Raw genomic sequence first — 16,317 nt, 5'->3', positions numbered from 1 at the left:
TTCTATACTTATTACCTATGGAAAGCCAGGCCATACAGAATTAGGAGCTGAAGGGACACGGTGAGAAGTGACCAGAAGGCAAGAGTGTGAGCTCTCTATCAAGCCTGGACAAGGGCCACTAGAGGGCTCCTTGGTCTAGCGGTAACGCCAGTGCCTGGGAAGGCACCCATTACTTAGCAGACCTTGGTCTAGCGGTAGTGCCAGTGCCTGGGAAGGCACACATACTTAGCAGACCGGGAAAGGGAGTCTCCCTTTCCCCAGGGAAGTTAGAGAACGCTCTGCTTCACCACCTCTTGTGGAAGGCCTGACATCAGCCAGGACTGCCCGCAGCTATCCACAGGCCTAAATGTCTCCCTGTGATGCTGTGCTTCAGTGGTCTCGCTCCTGGTCCACTTTCATATTCCGCTCTGTGCACCTGGCCCTGCCTTCTAGATAGCAGTAGCAGAATTAGTGAAAGTATTAAAGTCTTTGATCTTTCTGAGAAATGCATAGAAGAAATAATGACATAAGCTGTCCCCTCTCTCTGTCTCTGCCTCAGCTACCAAATAGGCAAGGGCCTCCTGTCCGGTGGACACGTGACTCGCATGACCTTACCTATCATTGGAGATGACTCACGCTCCTTACCCTACCCCCTTGCCTTGTATACAATAAATAGCAGCGCGGTCAGGCATTCGGGGCTACTACCGGTCTTTGAGTCTTGGTGGTAGTGGTCCCTCAGGCCCAGCTCTCTTTTCTTCTATCTTCTTGTCTTGTGTCTTTATTTCTACAATCTCTCGACTCCGCATACGAAGAGAAAAACCCATAGGCCCTCTAGGGCTGAACCCTACATTGTGGTAAGGAAAGAATGTCACTGTCTGACAGGCCCAGGAACCTCAAGATATTTGGGACCTTGAGAAGAGAGGAATTCACCCAATTCATACAGGTATTACAGGCACAGGCTGATCATGAATCCTTGGCTTGGCTTCAAAGCCTGGGGAGGTTTTCAAAAGTCCAACCTGAGATTCTTTATGAAAAAGCTCCAGCAAAGCCAATTAAAAAGAGCGTATCTGGCCACTCACTGTTCTTATTGCACTTTTTGCAAATAATCAGGCCAGTATAAGACCAAAACTTGTTTAGCAAGAAGATCAGTCCTACTAAGATTTCTATTTGATAGAAATGCAGAACTGGAGAGAGAGAATGAATCTTTCAAAAGTAAACTGTGGCATACCTGTTATTAGATTCCAGCCCTGACCATTGTTTTTGAGATTTTATTGTTTTCCTATAATTTTGACTAAATCTTGATTCATTTCCTGGCCACAAGTCTCTAAAGAAGGACTGGGTTTTAATTTCCTTCACGATGTTTTTAGTTGAGTCCCTGATGGAATAGGGTTTTTTTTGTTTTGTTTTTTTTTTTGTTTTTGTCATTCTGACAAACTCTGGTTGTGATTCTTTTTTTGTTTTTGTTTTTGAGATGGAATTTCGCTCTATCACCCAGGCTGGAGTGCAGTGGTACGATCTCAGCTCACTGCAAACTCCGCTTCCCTGGTTCAAGCGCTACTCCTGCCTCAGCCTCCTGAGTAGCTGGGACTACAGGTGCCCGCCACCACACCTGGCTAATTTTTGTACTTTTAGTAGAGATAGGGTTTCACCATGTTGGCCAGGCTGGTCTCGAATTCCTGACCTCAGGTGATCTGTCTGCCTCTGCCTCCCAAAGTGCTGGGATTACAGACATGAGACACCACATCTGGCCGGTTGTGATTCTTATGTACACTTATATTTGGGCTATCGGTCTCTTGTTGTTTTACTCCTTTTTTTTTCTTTTTGAGACAGGGTCTGGCTCTGTCACCCAGGGTGGAGTGCAGTGGTGTGATCTTGGCTCACTGTAGCCTCTGCCTCCTGAGCTCAAGGGATTCTCCTACCTCAGCCTCCCAAGTAGCTGAGACTACAGGCACACATCATCACTCCCGGCTAATTTTTGTACTTTTTTGTAAAGACAGGATTTTGCCATGTTGCCCAGGCTGGTCTCGAACTCCTGAGCTCAAACAATCCATCCACCTTGGCCTCCCTAAGCCCTGGGATTACAGGTGTGAGCCACCACACCTGGCCCGTTTTACTCCGGAGAAAACTACGCTCATTGTATTCTGAACACCAAGACGAAGTGGCAACAGGTATATAAATCAGACGGAGGTCGCATTTTTGCCCCCTGCGATGCCATCCTAACTTGGCTTTTGGTGCTCTTAAAATTCCTCTTTGAGACCTATTCTCCCCTGGCACCCTACAGTGTCAGATGGGACCAGCCAGGGAGGAGCCTTCCTAGGGATACAAGGCTAAGACTAAGGAGTGAAAATGATTTCACTTGTGATGCTTTTTTCTTTTTTGAAAGATCTTGATGAAAAGGAGGGAGATGAGCAAAGAAAAGTAGCTCGGAGAAGTCTTAGCTGTGTGAAGTCTGAAAAATTCATCAGGCCCAGAGAGATGTGAGCACGAAACTCCAGCGACCCTCGCGCCTGCACCCACACCCTGCCTGGGCAATTGTTTAAAGGCATTTCATTCCTGTTTCCTGCCTCCCTCACTTTGTTCACGTTTCTGGGATTTGTGACACAAAGAACAATGTACAGCCAGTCAGTAACTTATGTTATTTTATCATAAATTCTTGGTAAACAACTTAGAAACTGCCTCTGTCTTTTTAACTTAAAAACTTGGGCCTCCTAGCCTGGGCAACATAGCAAGACCTTGTCTCTATGGAAAAGTTTTTTTATTTGTTTGTTTGGTTTTTTTGAGACAGAGTCTCGCTTTGTCACCCAGACAGGAGTGCAATGGCAGGATCTTGGCTCACTGCAACCTCTGCTTCCTGGGTTCAAGCGATTCTTCCGCCTCAACCTCCTGAGTAGCTGGGATTACAGGCACCTGCCATCATGCCTGGCTAATTTTTTTGTATTTTTGTAGAGACGGGGTTTCACCATGTTGGCCAGGCTGGTCTTAAACTCCTGACCTCAAGTGATCTGCCTGCCTTGGCCTCCCAAAGTGCTGGGATTACAGGCATGAGCCACCGCACCAGGCCAAAAAGTTTTAAGAATTAGCCATATGTGACTGTGCATGCCTGTAGTTCTAGCAACTCAGGAGGCTGAGGTGGGAGGATCACTTGAGCCCCAGAGGTAGAGGCTGCAGTGAGCTGTGATTGTGCCACTGCACCCCATCCTAGGCAACAGAGAGAGATTTTGTCTCTGAAAAGAAATAAACAAACAGGCCAGGCGCAGTGGCTCACACCTGTAATCCCAGCACTCTGGCAGGCCGAGGTGGGTGGATCACTTGAGGTCAGGAGTTTGAGACCAGCCTGGCCAACATGGTGAAACCCAATCTGTACTAAAAATACAAGTTAGTTGGGCGTGGTAGTGAGTGTCAGCTACACAGAAGGTTCAGGCAGGAGAATCACTTTGAACCCAGGAGGCAGAGGTTGCAATGAGCCAAGATTGTGCCACTGCACTCCAGCTTGGGTGGCAGAGACTCCGCCTCAAAAAAAAAAAAAAAAAAAGAGGAAGGAGGAACATCAGGAAGACGGGGCGTGTGGAGACCTTGGGCCTGCCGCACCCGCCCCACCCATGCTCTCTGCCTGCCTGGTCTCCAGCCACGGCTGCCACAGTCAGCTTCCCACTGGTGCCACCTGACAGCCCCTGCCTCAGAGCACCTGTGGCTATCAGATTCTGCCCTGAGGACTTTCTAGCACAGGTCACCTCCTGGAACCTCCCTGGTGGTCTCAGATGAGACCTGGAGTGCAGGCGTCAGCAGTCATGAGCCCTTGAGTGAAGGGGGGAGGCAGGACATACAGTCCCCTCTCCTCTGTCCCACCTGGCTCCTCAGAAGTCCCTAGAGGACAGCAGCCTCAGGTGCCACTGCAGTGCCAGCCCGATGACGCACCTCAGAGGGGCTCTTCTCCTGCCCTGTCCCATTCTCCATGATCCTCCACTCCCGTGCCCTGGAACCACTCCCCAAAACAAGCTACGACATTCAAGCCCCGTCTTGGGCTCTGCCTTTTGAGAGACCCAGCCTAAGACAGCAGGGGGTGATTACAGAAATAATTCTGGGAAGTTTTGCCAACACAGAGAGAGGGACTGACACCTTTTTCCTGTGAAGACTTACTGACAGTCTTCCTCCGCATGGATAAGTAGATAAAACACAAACTCCAAAGTGCGGGGACTTTGTCTCCTTCCCTGCTGTGTCCCCAGTGCCTTCAGCCATGCCTGGCACATAGTAGGTACCCAGGAAACCTGTGTTCAAGGAGGAAGGTGGGGAGGGGCAGCTCTACTGCTCTGGGTCCCCTCCAAACTGGAGCTGCATCTCTTTCCCAAGTGGAGCTGTCCTGGCTTCTGCACTCTTTGGTGTTGCCTCAGGAGGGTTCTAGAACCTTGGAGACTGGGTCTGGGACAGGCAGGACTGGGTCTGAGATGGACGATGCCTGGGGCTTAGCCTGGAGAGGAGGGGCGAGGTGGGTGGGGCTCCTGGTGAGTATCCTAAGACGCGTGTTGGGAGCAGGAAGGAAAAAGCCTCCTCTGGGCCTGAGTCCTGAGGCTGGGGCTTCTCCCACTCTGGGATGAAGCTCATTGGCCCCTGGTAGGTGTGGGAGGGTTCTCGGGGGTGCTTTGGGATTGAACCCAGAGCATGTCAGGGCCCTCACTCCCTGGAGCCAGCCCTGGAGCGGGCAGAGATCCTGGAAGCAGAACTGGCATTTGGAAATATCCAGGTGAGGACCACAGGGCTCAGCCCAGGGGACTCTGAGCCCCCACCCTCTGCAGAGTCCCCTCAGGCAGGAGGAGGAGAAGCCGAGGGTCTCCTTGGGGAGGGCTCAGCAGGATGGGGCCACGCAGCCCCAGAGGACCAGGCAGGCAGGGTATGAGTGACTGCTGCTGGCATTTACCACGCACTCGCTGTGCGTGAAGGGTCGTCTCTTGAAGCCCTCAGCTTGTCCTCACTGCAGGTGAGGAAAGGGAGCATGAGGTTGCAAGTCACACGGCCAAGATTGCGGAGAGTGACGTGAAGGAGGAGCCGGGAATTGATCCCAGACCACCCGGCCTAGAGGCTGCGCTCTCACCCCTGAGGCCATGGATGGGAGATGATATCTTAGCGCCACCAGGGCAAGGCACTTACCTTCTTTACCGCTGGATTCCTTGAAGAGCTGTTCCGCTAACTGCATCTTTCCAGGCTCTCAGGAAAGCAGGCAGGACACTGGCCACCAGCCCTGGAGAGTTGATGCAGAGGTGAGGGTTGGTCTATCTGGATGACAAGGTTACTTTCAGATGCAGTCTGAAGGAATGTGACTGTCAGCGGGGTCTGAGGCTGTTCCCACCATCCCCGAAGCACCGCCAACGCCAGCATCCTGGCACCAAGTGGAGACTCCCTGGAAAACGCTCACTGCCACCCATGGGTCCTCCTCCAGCAAGGACAGAAGATGAACTGGGCTTCCAGTTACTCTGGGAGGCTTGGGGAGGATGACTGTGAGTGCTAAGCCACTAAATGCAGCCCCGGTGAGTCAGGTTTGGCTGGGACACCACAAATGATATGGGCAAAGGCCTGGAGCACTGGACATCCAGCCCCCACACCGCTAGCTGCCTCTGGGAAAGTGTTGGACTCAAGCCCAAGCCTGCTTCGATGCCCTGCTGAGCTGGGCAGTCAACCTCGGCTCAGCCTTTGCTGCCCTGACGGAGTCCCAGCCCTTGGGCTGGCTGCACATAGCAGCGTGGTGGGCACAGGACAGCCGTGGATCAAGACCAAGAAAGGGACAGAGGCCAAGGGCTTTCCCAGCTTCAGTACACCTGCTCAGGACAACTGGTGCTCCAAGCACCACGTAGAGCTCCCAGCCCTGAGATGGGCATCCTCAACTCTTTTCAGGGAAGCATGAGCCCGTGCCTGCGGCCCATCCATCCCTGTGCCTGGGCTCAGTGAGGCCACTGGGGAACCTTCCCCTTGGATAAGAGTTCAGAACTACAAAGATTAAGCTGGACCAGATCTGCTCATCCTCACAGTACATTTCAGGAGCACCTCAATGGCTCCCACCCTGGCCTGGAACCCTCCTGTGCTACCAGGATATCAGGGAGGCGCTGGGCACTGCAAGGGGAAGATGGCATTGCTATGGAGCCACTGTTGGCGAAGGTCGAATGGGTGACATTAGAAGTCTAGCTTTTCCTGAGGCTGGGGTCTGGACGTTGGTCTAGATCAGGGGTCAGCAAATTTTTCTTGAAAATGCTGATAGAAAATATCTTAACCTTTGAGGACCACATAGTCTCTGTTGCAATTGCTCATTTGGGCCATTGTAGCACAAAAACAAACATAGATAACGTACACATGAGTGAGCATGGCTGGGGTCCAAGAAAACTTTATTTACAAAAGCAGGTGATGAACCAAGGCCCGTAGTGTCCCAACCCTTGATTTAGATGGTGAACCATCATGAGCTTTCAGTTCCCTCTCCGGTAGGAATATGGGAGAAACCACAGAGAGAAACAGAGATTTCAGGAAAACAGTAAAATTAAACAAATAAAGTGAGATGTAGCCCCTCCTGCAGGCTGCAGGCTGTTGTGAACCTGTGTGTGTCCGGGTGTACAGGGATGTGAGTAGATGTGCGTGGAGATGTGTGTGTGTGTGGAGGCTGAGCGTGGCTGGAGGTGGCCATGGTAGGATGCCAGAAGGAAGGAGTTTGCATTCAGTTCCTTTCTTACTACTCTCTGCAGTTGTTGAGGGGATGTCACTGCTGAACACTGACCCTGGTGCAGGCTAAACTGAAGTTAGCCTCTGCTACCCTCTGCTGGGGGAGGCACTGGGGAGAACAGTGGGACTGACTGGGGTGGGCTTTCTCCCTCCCTCCCGCACTTCCCTGGAAACACCAAGCACCAGCACATTAGAATGTGGGGAGCCACCTCCCCCAGCACTGCTTCGCAAGGTTGGGAAGGGGAAGGTCTGACCTCAAGCTCTGTTTGAAGAGTGATAGCAAAGGGGAGAGGTTGGCTGTGGTCTGGTGGCGCGTATCTCCTTCCTTAGCTTTGAAGCCACAGGCTGGCATATTACCCAAAAGAATGACCAGTCCCACCAGGGGAAGGGCACAAGCTCACCGGTTCCAGGGGAGACATCTCAGGGGACAAGGATATCCCCTGATGCTGAATGAGTGGAGCACACAGATGGAGAATACACACAAGAGAAATGCACGAGGACATGAGAAAAGGCACTGGCAATAGGAAGTTACAAAAAACAACAAAAAGAAAGAGTAGATATAAAATCAATAATCAAAGAAAGCCAATAACAGATGGGATGAATCATACGAGGTATGAGACTTAAGGATGAAGAGGTGAGTGACGAGGTCAGCTGGGGAACTCTCCCAGGAAAGATAAACCAGAAGAAACACAAATGACAGTGAAGCGGCCAGGCGCAGTGGCTCACGCCTGTAATCCCAGCACTTTGGGAGCCTGAGGCAGGCAGATCACTTGAGGTCAGGAGTTTGAGAGCAGCCTGGCCAACATAGTGAAACCCTGTCTCTACTAAAAATATGAAAATTAGGTGGGCGTGGTGGCGGAAGCCTGTGATCCCAGCTACTCAGGAGGCTGAGGCAGGAGAATTGCTTGAACCCGGGAGGCAGAGATTGCAGTGAGCTGAGATGGTGCCACTATACTCCAGCCTGGGCAGTACAGCGACACCCTGTCTAAAAAAAAAAAAAAAAAAAAAAAGGCAGTAAAGAGATAGGAGATAGATTAGAAGGGCTGTTATATAGATAGTGCAAGTCAGAAGAAGAAGGAGAAGGAGGAGGAGGAGGAGGAAGAGGACGAGGAGGAGGAAGAAGATGGAGAAGAGGGAATCTCAGAAGAAACAATGGAGATACATTTCTCAAAACTGATATCAAAACTGAACAAAGATGACCAACCTCAGACCGAAGGGCCAAGAGGCCAAATCAGAGAAAGAGCTTGGCAAGCCAGGAAGAGCACCAAACCTAGACGATTAGAGTGAAATTAAAGAAAACCCAAGGTGACAAAAATTATAAAAGCTTCTTTGTGATCACAGTTCTTTGGTGAAAATTAAATAATAATAATTTTAAAAAAGGACAGCCTGGGCAACATGGTGAAACCCCGTCTCTATAAAAAATACAAAAATTAGCTGGGTGTGGTGGCACACGCCTGTAGTTCCAGCTACTTGGGAGGCTGAGGGAGGAGGATCACCTGAGCCTGGAAAGTTGAGGCTGCAGTGAGCCATGATCCCACCACTGCACTCCAGCCTGAGTGACACAGCAAGGTCCTGTCTCAAAAAATAAAAAAAGAAAAAGAAAAAAGAAAAGAAAATAGGCTGGGCATGGTGACTCACACTTACAATCTCAGCACCTTGGGAGGGCTGAGACAGGAGAATTGCTTGAGCCCAGGAGTTCAAGATTAGCCTGGGTAACACAGTGAAACCCTGTCTCTCTTTTCTAAAATATTTAAAAATGAAAAAACAAAAAAAGAGAAAATAATTTTTAAAAAGCTTCCGGAAAGAACAGATGACTCACAGAATAACAAGATTCCATGTGACATCAGACTTCTCAACAGACACAGTTGATGCAGGTAGATTAGAGACGATGTCTCGCTGTGTTGCCCGGGGTGGTCTCAAACTTCTGGGCTCAAGCAATTCTCCTGCCTCAGCCTCTTGAGTAGCTGGGATTACAGGCATGAGCCACCTTGTCTGGCTTTTAACAGCATTTTTTTAAATGTTGGATTTTCTCAAGAAATTTGATACATTTACTATCACATTTTTGTAGGTGAATAAAGATCCAAAAATAACTAAAAGAAAAAGTCAAAAAAAGAAAAGGAAAAAGAAGCTGGAGGGTGTGCTTTTCCCGACCAGATTTATAACACCATAGTGATTTTAAAAAAACAAAAAAAAATGTGGTACAGGCACCAGAGCAAATAGACCATGAATACAACGGCACAGAAAACCAACAGGCAGACCCAGTTACCTACGGCAACTCAACACAGGAGGCCGGGTGCGGTGGCTCACACCTATAATCCCAGCACTTTGGGAGGCCGAGGCAGGTGGATCATTTGAATCCAGGAGTTTGAGACCATCCTGGGCAACATGACAAAACCCTGTCTCTACAACAACAACAAAAAAATGGCCGGGTGCAGTGGCTCACGGGGGTAATCGCAGCACTTTGGGAGGCCGAGGTGGTTGGATCACCTGAGGTCAGGAGTTCAGGACCAGCCTGACCAATACGCTGAAACCCTGTCTCTAATAAAAATACAAACATTAGCTGGGTGTGCTGGCATGTGCCTGTAGTCCCAGCTACTTGGGAGGCTGAGGCAGGAGAATTGGCGGAACCCAGGAGGTGGGGGTTGCAATGAGCTGAGGTCACACCATTGTACTCAAGCCTGGGTGACAGAGTGAGACTCCATCTCAAAACAAACAAACAACAGAAATTCAGCTGGGCGTGGTGGCATGCTGGGCCTGTAGTCTTGGCTACTCAGGGCGGGGCAGGGAGTGGTGAGGTGGGAGGATCGCTTGTGCCCAGGAGGTTGAGGCTGCAGTGAGCTGTCCTTGTGCCACTGCACTCCAGCCTGGGTGACAGAGCGAGACCCTGTCTCAAAAGACACACAAACAAAACAAAAACACGTAAGTCAGATCAGATTGTTCTGTCGATGGTGCTGGAGAAAATGGCCCTTTACTTAGAGAATAATAAAAGTGGTTTCCTAGCCAACAGCACATGCTAGAGTGGCCTCTAAATACGAAGAAAAAAATGTGAAGGTAAGAGACACAGTTACTAGAAGACAACATAGGAGAATATTGTTGTGACCCAGGGCAGTCAAGAAACACTTTGAAGGCGGGGGGCTGTGGCTCACGCCTGTAGTGCCAACACTTTGGGATGCTGAGGCAGGAGGATCACTTGAGGCCAAGAGTTTGAGAACAGCCAGGGCAACATACAGCTCTTAAAAAAGAAAAAGACTTTAAAGGAAATTTCTTTTTTTTTTTTCACTTTTATTTTAGTTTTGGGGGTACATGTGAAGGTTTGTTACATAAGTAAACTCATGTCATGGGTGTTTGTTGTACAGAATATTTCATCACCCAGGTATTATGCCCAGTACCCAATAGTTGTCTTTTCTGCTTCTCTCCTTCCTCCCACCCTCCACCCTCGAGTAAACCACAGTGTCTGTTGTTTCCTTCTTTGTGATACAAGTTCTCTTCATTTAGCTCCCACTTACAAGTGAGAACATGCAGTATTTGGTTTTCTGTTCCTGCATTAGTTTGCTAAGGATAATAGCCTCTAGCTCCGTCCATGTTCCCACAAAAGACATGATCTTGGTTATTTTTTATGGCTGCATTAAATGAAGTTTTAAAGGCACAAAATGTAAACACCAACCCCTTCCCCACCACAAAAATCCCTTGATGAATTTGATTCCACTTAAATTAAGGAGTTTTGTTTAATGAAAGACTCCTTGGACAAACTTGACAGTTGATGGAATAGGAGAAGCTGTCTGTCATATTGAAAGCCAACAAGAGATCAATATCTAGAATAAATGAAGATCTGCAAATCAACAGAAAGCATGCATTAAAGCCAAAGAAAATAGTGTAAGGTGCAGCCACTAAAAGGAACGTGATCATGTCCTTTGCAGGGATATGGATGGAGCTGGAAGCCATTAGCCTCAGCAAGCTAACACAGGAACAGAAAACCAGTGAGACCACATGGTCTCACTTATAAGTGGCAGCTGAACAATGAGAACATATGGTCACATGGAAGGGATCAACACACACTGGTGCCTGTTGAGCGGGGTGCTGGGGAGGGAGAGTACCAGGAAGAATAGCTAAGGGATGCTGGGCTTAATACCTGGGTGATGGGATGACCTGTGCAGCAAACCATCATGGCACACGCTTACCTATGTAACACACCTGCACGTCCTGCACACGTACCCCAGAACTTTAAATAAAAGTTGAAGGAGCGCCAGGTGCGTTGGCTCACACCTGTAATCCCAGCACTTTGGGAGGCTAAGGCGGGCGAATCACCTGAGGTCAGGAGTTTGAGACCAGCCCGGCCAAGATGGTGAAACCCCGTCTCTACTAAAAATACAAAATCAGTCAGATGTGGCATGCACCAGCTACTCGGGAGGCTGAGGCAGGAGAACTGATTGAATCCGGGAGGCAGAGGTTGCAGTGAGCCGAGATCGCGCCAACTGCACTCCAGCCTGGACGACAGAGTGAGACTACGTCTCAAAATAAAATAAAATAAAAGCCATTTCCCCTCCCCTAAGTGACCTCCACCCCTCCCTCTCCCCTGCCCAGCGAATCGTGTGTGCAAGCTCCGGGATCGCAGAGTTCTTAGGGAATCTCCCCCCGCGATGCCCCGACGCGCCAGTAGCTGTGCGCACTTCATTGCCGTCCTCTTCCTGCTGTCCGTTTACTCCCTAGGCCCCGCTGGGCACCTGGGGAAGAAGAAAAGGCTTCCCAGGCCAGCTGCGCGGCGACTCCGGGAGCTCCGAGGCGCCCCTCTGCGGCCGACGCCCGGGGTGCAGCGGCCGCCGGGCCTGGGGCCGGCGGGAGCCGGCGGGACCCTCCAGAGGCGCGGCCGGCGCGGTGACTCAGCACTGGGGCGGAGCTGGGCGGGACCACCCTTATAAGGCTCGGAGGCCGCAAGGCCTGCGCTGGAGTTTCGTCGTCGTCGCCGCCGCCGCGTGCGCCATCAGTGAGTCCTCGCGGCCCGCGCCCCCGGGGGATGGGGCTCGGATCTCCCAGCATGGGGCCAACCCACAGCATAAGGCTCGTGCTCCCGGCAGGGCCTCTCGCCCACCTCGAGACCCGGGACGGGGTCCCAGAGTACCCAGGAAGTCCCCAGTGCCGTTAGCGGCTCTCAGGGGTCCGCAGCGCCTCGGGCAGGGATGGGACCCGGGGAGGGCAGGCTGCGCGCACCGCGCCTTGGCGTCCTCCCCCGGGCTCCAGCAAACCTTTCTTTGTCCGCTGCAGTGCCGCCCTACACCGTGGTCTACTTCCCAGTTCGAGGTAGGAGCCTCTGGCAGGGAGGGGAGGCAGGGGCTAGGGCTGCAGCCCACGGCCCCTCGCGCACGCGGAGAGAACCGAACCCCCCCCCATCCCTCCGTCGTGTGACTTTTACCCCGGGCCTCCTTCCCTGTGCCCCGCTTCTCCCGCCATGCCTGCTCCCCTCCCCAGTGTTGTGTGAAATCTTGTGTGGAATCTCTGTTCCCCTGTTCCCTCCCTGCACTCCTGACCTCTCCTCCGGGTTGCTGCGAGGCGGGGTCTGCCCGGTCCCCACATCTCGTGCTTCTCCCTCCCCGCAGGCCGCTGCGCGGCCCTGCGCATGCTGCTGGCAGACCAGGGCCAGAGCTGGAAGGAGGAGGTGGTGACAGTGGAGACCTGGCAGGAGGGCTCTCTCAAAGCCTCCTGCGTAAGTGACCATGCCCGGGCAAGGGGAGGGGGTGCTGCGCCTTAGGGGGCTGTGACAAGGATCGGGGGACGGCCAAGCTCAGTGCCCCTCACTGAGCCATGCCTCCCCACACAGCTGTATGGGCAGCTCCCCAAGTTCCAGGACGGAGACCTCACCCTGTACCAGTCCAATACCTTCCTGCGTCACCTGGGCCGCACTCTTGGTGAGTCTTGAACCTCCAAGTCCAGGGCAAGGGTGGGCAAGCCTCTGCCCCCGGACCCCTTTTTTCAATCAGCTGCCCCGCAGCCCTCTGGAGTGGAGGAAACTGAGACCCACTGAGGTTGTGTAGCTTGCCCAAGGTCAAGCCTGGGTGCCTGCAGCCCTTCCCCTGTGCCAGGCTGCCTCTCAGGTGCCAGTTGAGCTCTGAGCACCTCCTGTGTGGCAGTCTCCCATCCTTCCATGCACTTCCTCTTCCCCTCCTCCCAGGCTGGGGCTCACAGACAGCCCCGTGGTTGGCCCATCCCCGGTGACTGTGTGTTGATCAGGCGCCCAGTCACGCTGCCTGCTCCCCCCGACCCAACCCCAGGGCTCTATGGGAAGGACCAGCGGGAGGCAGCCCTGGTGGACATGGTGAATGACGGCGTGGAGGACCTCCGCTGCAAGTACCTCTCCCTCATCTACACCAACTACGTGAGCATCTGCACCAGGCTGGGCACTGGGGGCTGAACAAAGAAAGGAGCTTCTTTTGCCCTCACCCCCCTACCCCTCACGTGGCTCGGGCTGACCCCTCCTTGGGTCAGGGTGCAGGGGCTGGGTCAACTCTGGGCCAGGGGCAAGACACAACCTGCACTCTCATTGCCTGGGACATGAACCAGTCAAGTAACGGGTCGTGGGGGAGAGTGCAAGGACAGAGACCTCCAGCAGCTGGTGGTTTCTGATCTCCTGGGGTGGCGAGGGCTTCCTGGAGTAGCCAGAGGCGGAGGAGGATCTGTCACCAGTTTCTGGATGGAGGTGCTGGCACTTTTAGCTAAGCAAAGTATGCTGACACAGAGCACATTTGGGGACCTGGGACCAGTTTAGCAGAGGCAGAGTGTGTGTGTGTGTGTGTGTGTGTGTGTGTACACTTCCTTGTGTGTCGGGGGTGGGTAAGGAGATAGAGATGCAGGGAGCAGGCCCAGGTCCTGAAGGCCTTGAACCCGCTGGTTTGGAGTCTCCTAAGGGCCATGGGGGCCATGGAGAAGTCTGAACAGGGCTGTGTCTGAATGTGAGGTCTGGAAGGATCCTCCAGAGAAGCCAGCTCTGAAGCTTTTGCAATCATCTGGTGAGAAATCCCAGCAAGGATGGACAGGCAGAATGGAATAGAGATGAACTGGCAGCTGAAATGGACAGGATTTGGTACTAGCCTGGTTGTGGGGAGCGAGCAGAGGAGAATCTGAGACTCTGGTCTCTGGCCTGGGGCAGACAAAGGGGGCGTCTCAGGGGCTGGGAGGGATGAGAGTAGGAGGATGATACATGGTGGTGTCTGGCAGGAGGCGGGCAAGGATGACTATGTGAAGGCACTGCCCGGGCAACTGAAGCCTTTTGAGACCCTGCTGTCCCAGAACCAGGGAGGCAAGACCTTCATTGTGGGAGACCAGGTGAGCATCTGGCCCCATCCTGTGCCTTCCTCGCCACCGTCTGCTTACAGATGGACATACGTGTGAGCCATTTGTTCAAGCAAAGTGGGGCAGACCTAGGGGATGGGATCAGGCCCTCCACCCCCAGTTTCCCCAGCCTGCTCCTGCTGGCTGAGTCCCCGGCCCTCCTGCCCTGCAGATCTCCTTCGCTGACTACAACCTGCTGGACTTGCTGCTGATCCATGAGGTCCTGGCCCCCGGCTGCCTGGATGCGTTCCCCCTGCTCTCGGCATATGTGGCGCGCCTCAGTGCCCGGCCCAAGCTCAAGGCTTTCCTGGCCTCCCCTGAGCACGTGAACCTCCCCATCAATGGCAACGGGAAACAGTGAGGGCTGGGGGGACTCTGAGCGGGAGGCAGGGGCTGCTTGCCTCCCTTTCTCCAGGACCAATACAATTTCTAAGAAAGCTGCTGTGAGCACTGTCTTTCCTGGGAAGGGGTTCTCGGCTCTCAGCCTGGAGGTCGGGGGGAGGGCAGAGCAGAGGGCTAGAAAACGGCTGCTCTAGCATAGTCAGTGGCTTCCTGGAGCCCTCAGCCTGGCTGTGTTTACTGAACCTCACAACCCGGAATTGGAAAAAAAAAAAAAAAAAAAGAGAGAGAGAAACAAAGAGAAATAACCATGGTCACCGTCCTGGAGCACCACACAGTGTAGAGAAGGAGAAGTGTCGTGTAGAAACATGCTTTCTAGGCCCAGGAGGCACCTGTCAGAGGGACAGACTCCAGGAAGGAGGGCAATGAGGGGTTCTAGGAAGGAGGGATGTGAGGAGTTCCCTGTCCTGGGACTTTGGAGGATTAGCTGAGTAGCTCCAAGCAGCCCAAGTGGATGGGAGGGTCATTCTGCTTGGATGGGGGCTCTCCTGGCTTCCTGCTGAATTGTGAGTTTTGGTGTGTCCTAGGCAAGCAATGACATTAGGATTATTAGGATTCTCCAGAGAAACAAAGCCATTAAGATACTGTAGGGCAGGCAAAATTTTATCTCTGTCCTTTTAGGGTTTTTTGGCTGGGCCTGAGAACTAAAGACTTGAGCAGGAGAAAAGCATTGAAATTTATCTAGGCTGGGCATTGTGGCTCATGCCTGTAATCCCAGCACTTTGGGAAGCTGAGGCAGATGGATCACTTGAGGTCAGGAGTTGAAGACCAGCCTGACCAACATGGTGAAACCCCATCTCTACTAAAAATACAAAAATTAGCCAGGCGTGGTGGCGGGTACCTGTAGTCCCAGCTACTTGGGAGGCTGAGGCAGGAGAATCGTGCTCTCTCTCTCTCTCGCCGCCTTGATAAAGATGTGCCTGTTTCCCCTTCACCTGATTGTAAGTTTCCTGAGGCTTCCCAGTTATGCTTCCTGTTAAGCCTGCAGAACTGTGAGTCAATCAAACCTCTTTTCTTCATAAATTACCCAGTCTCGGATAGTTCTTTATAGCAGTGTGAGAATAGACTAATACACTGTTTTGTTTTGTTTGTTTTTGAAATGGAGTCTCACTCTGGTGCCTAGGCTGGAGTACACTGGTGCAATCTCTGCTCACTGTAACCTCCGCCTCCCAGGCTCAAGCAATTCTCCTGCCTCAGCCTCCTGAGTAGCTGAGATTACAGGTGCCCACCACCATGCCCAGCTAATTTTGTATTTTTAGTAGAGATGGGGTTTCATCATGTTGGCCAGGCTGGTTTCAAACTTTTAACCTCAGGTGATCCACCTGCCTTGGCCTCCCAAAGTGCTGCAATTATAGGCGTGAGCCACCACACCCAGCCTAATACACTATATTAATCAGAAACTGCCAGCTAACCTCTAACTTGGGACTTTTCACTCTAACCAGTCAAAATTGTTTTCTTTGGCTTCTGCAAATCCATGATTAGGTTTTGCTTCCTGTCTAAGGCACTAGCTGCTTTGATCTGCTGCCATCTTAATCCATGTGTCACTGAATGCTCAAATAAACTCTTTAAAATGTAAATGGGCTTAAGTTTATATTTCAGCAGATCTGATGTCAGAAGTAGGATCCTTCAGAAGGACATCAGAAGGATCTGAAGGATTTCTCCCCATCCTGGGCCTAATGATGGCCTCCAGGAGCAGTGAGCAAACAGGTGTAGGCATTTCACTGAGCCCCCTGCATGCTGCTTCCCGCAGCATATTTCAAGGTCATCACCGGTAATTCCCACTCAGATGTATTAGTCCCTTCTCACACTGCTGTAAAGAACTACCTGAGACTGGGTGATTATAAAGAAAAGAGGCTAAGCCGGGTGTGGTGGCTCATACCTGTAATCCCAACACTTTGGTTTGGTTTTGTTGTTGTTTTCTGA

The 16,317-nt window shown here is 52.0% G+C and overlaps 1 protein-coding gene across 1 annotated transcript in view; it reads left to right on the top strand.

The window, feature by feature from the left end:
• Positions 1-14,432, top strand: part of GSTP1 (glutathione S-transferase pi 1) — a 37,309-nt gene extending 22,877 nt beyond the window's left edge. Inside the window, exons 2-8 of the mRNA XM_007964474.3 lie at positions 11,383-11,656; positions 11,935-11,970; positions 12,267-12,373; positions 12,488-12,575; positions 12,939-13,042; positions 13,882-13,989; positions 14,168-14,432. Coding sequence (XP_007962665.3) covers positions 11,383-11,656; positions 11,935-11,970; positions 12,267-12,373; positions 12,488-12,575; positions 12,939-13,042; positions 13,882-13,989; positions 14,168-14,356 — 906 coding nt within the window. The 3' untranslated portion in view covers positions 14,357-14,432. The remainder of the gene's footprint in view (positions 1-11,382; positions 11,657-11,934; positions 11,971-12,266; positions 12,374-12,487; positions 12,576-12,938; positions 13,043-13,881; positions 13,990-14,167) is intronic.
• The last annotated feature ends 1,885 nt before the right edge of the window (positions 14,433-16,317 follow it).

The sequence above is a fragment of the Chlorocebus sabaeus genome, chromosome 1 (genome assembly GCF_047675955.1).
Source record: "Chlorocebus sabaeus isolate Y175 chromosome 1, mChlSab1.0.hap1, whole genome shotgun sequence".
Lineage (NCBI taxonomy): Eukaryota > Metazoa > Chordata > Mammalia > Primates > Cercopithecidae > Chlorocebus > Chlorocebus sabaeus.
The sequence above is the reverse complement of the archived record's forward strand: the minus strand, read 5'-3'. Positions and strand labels throughout refer to the sequence as shown.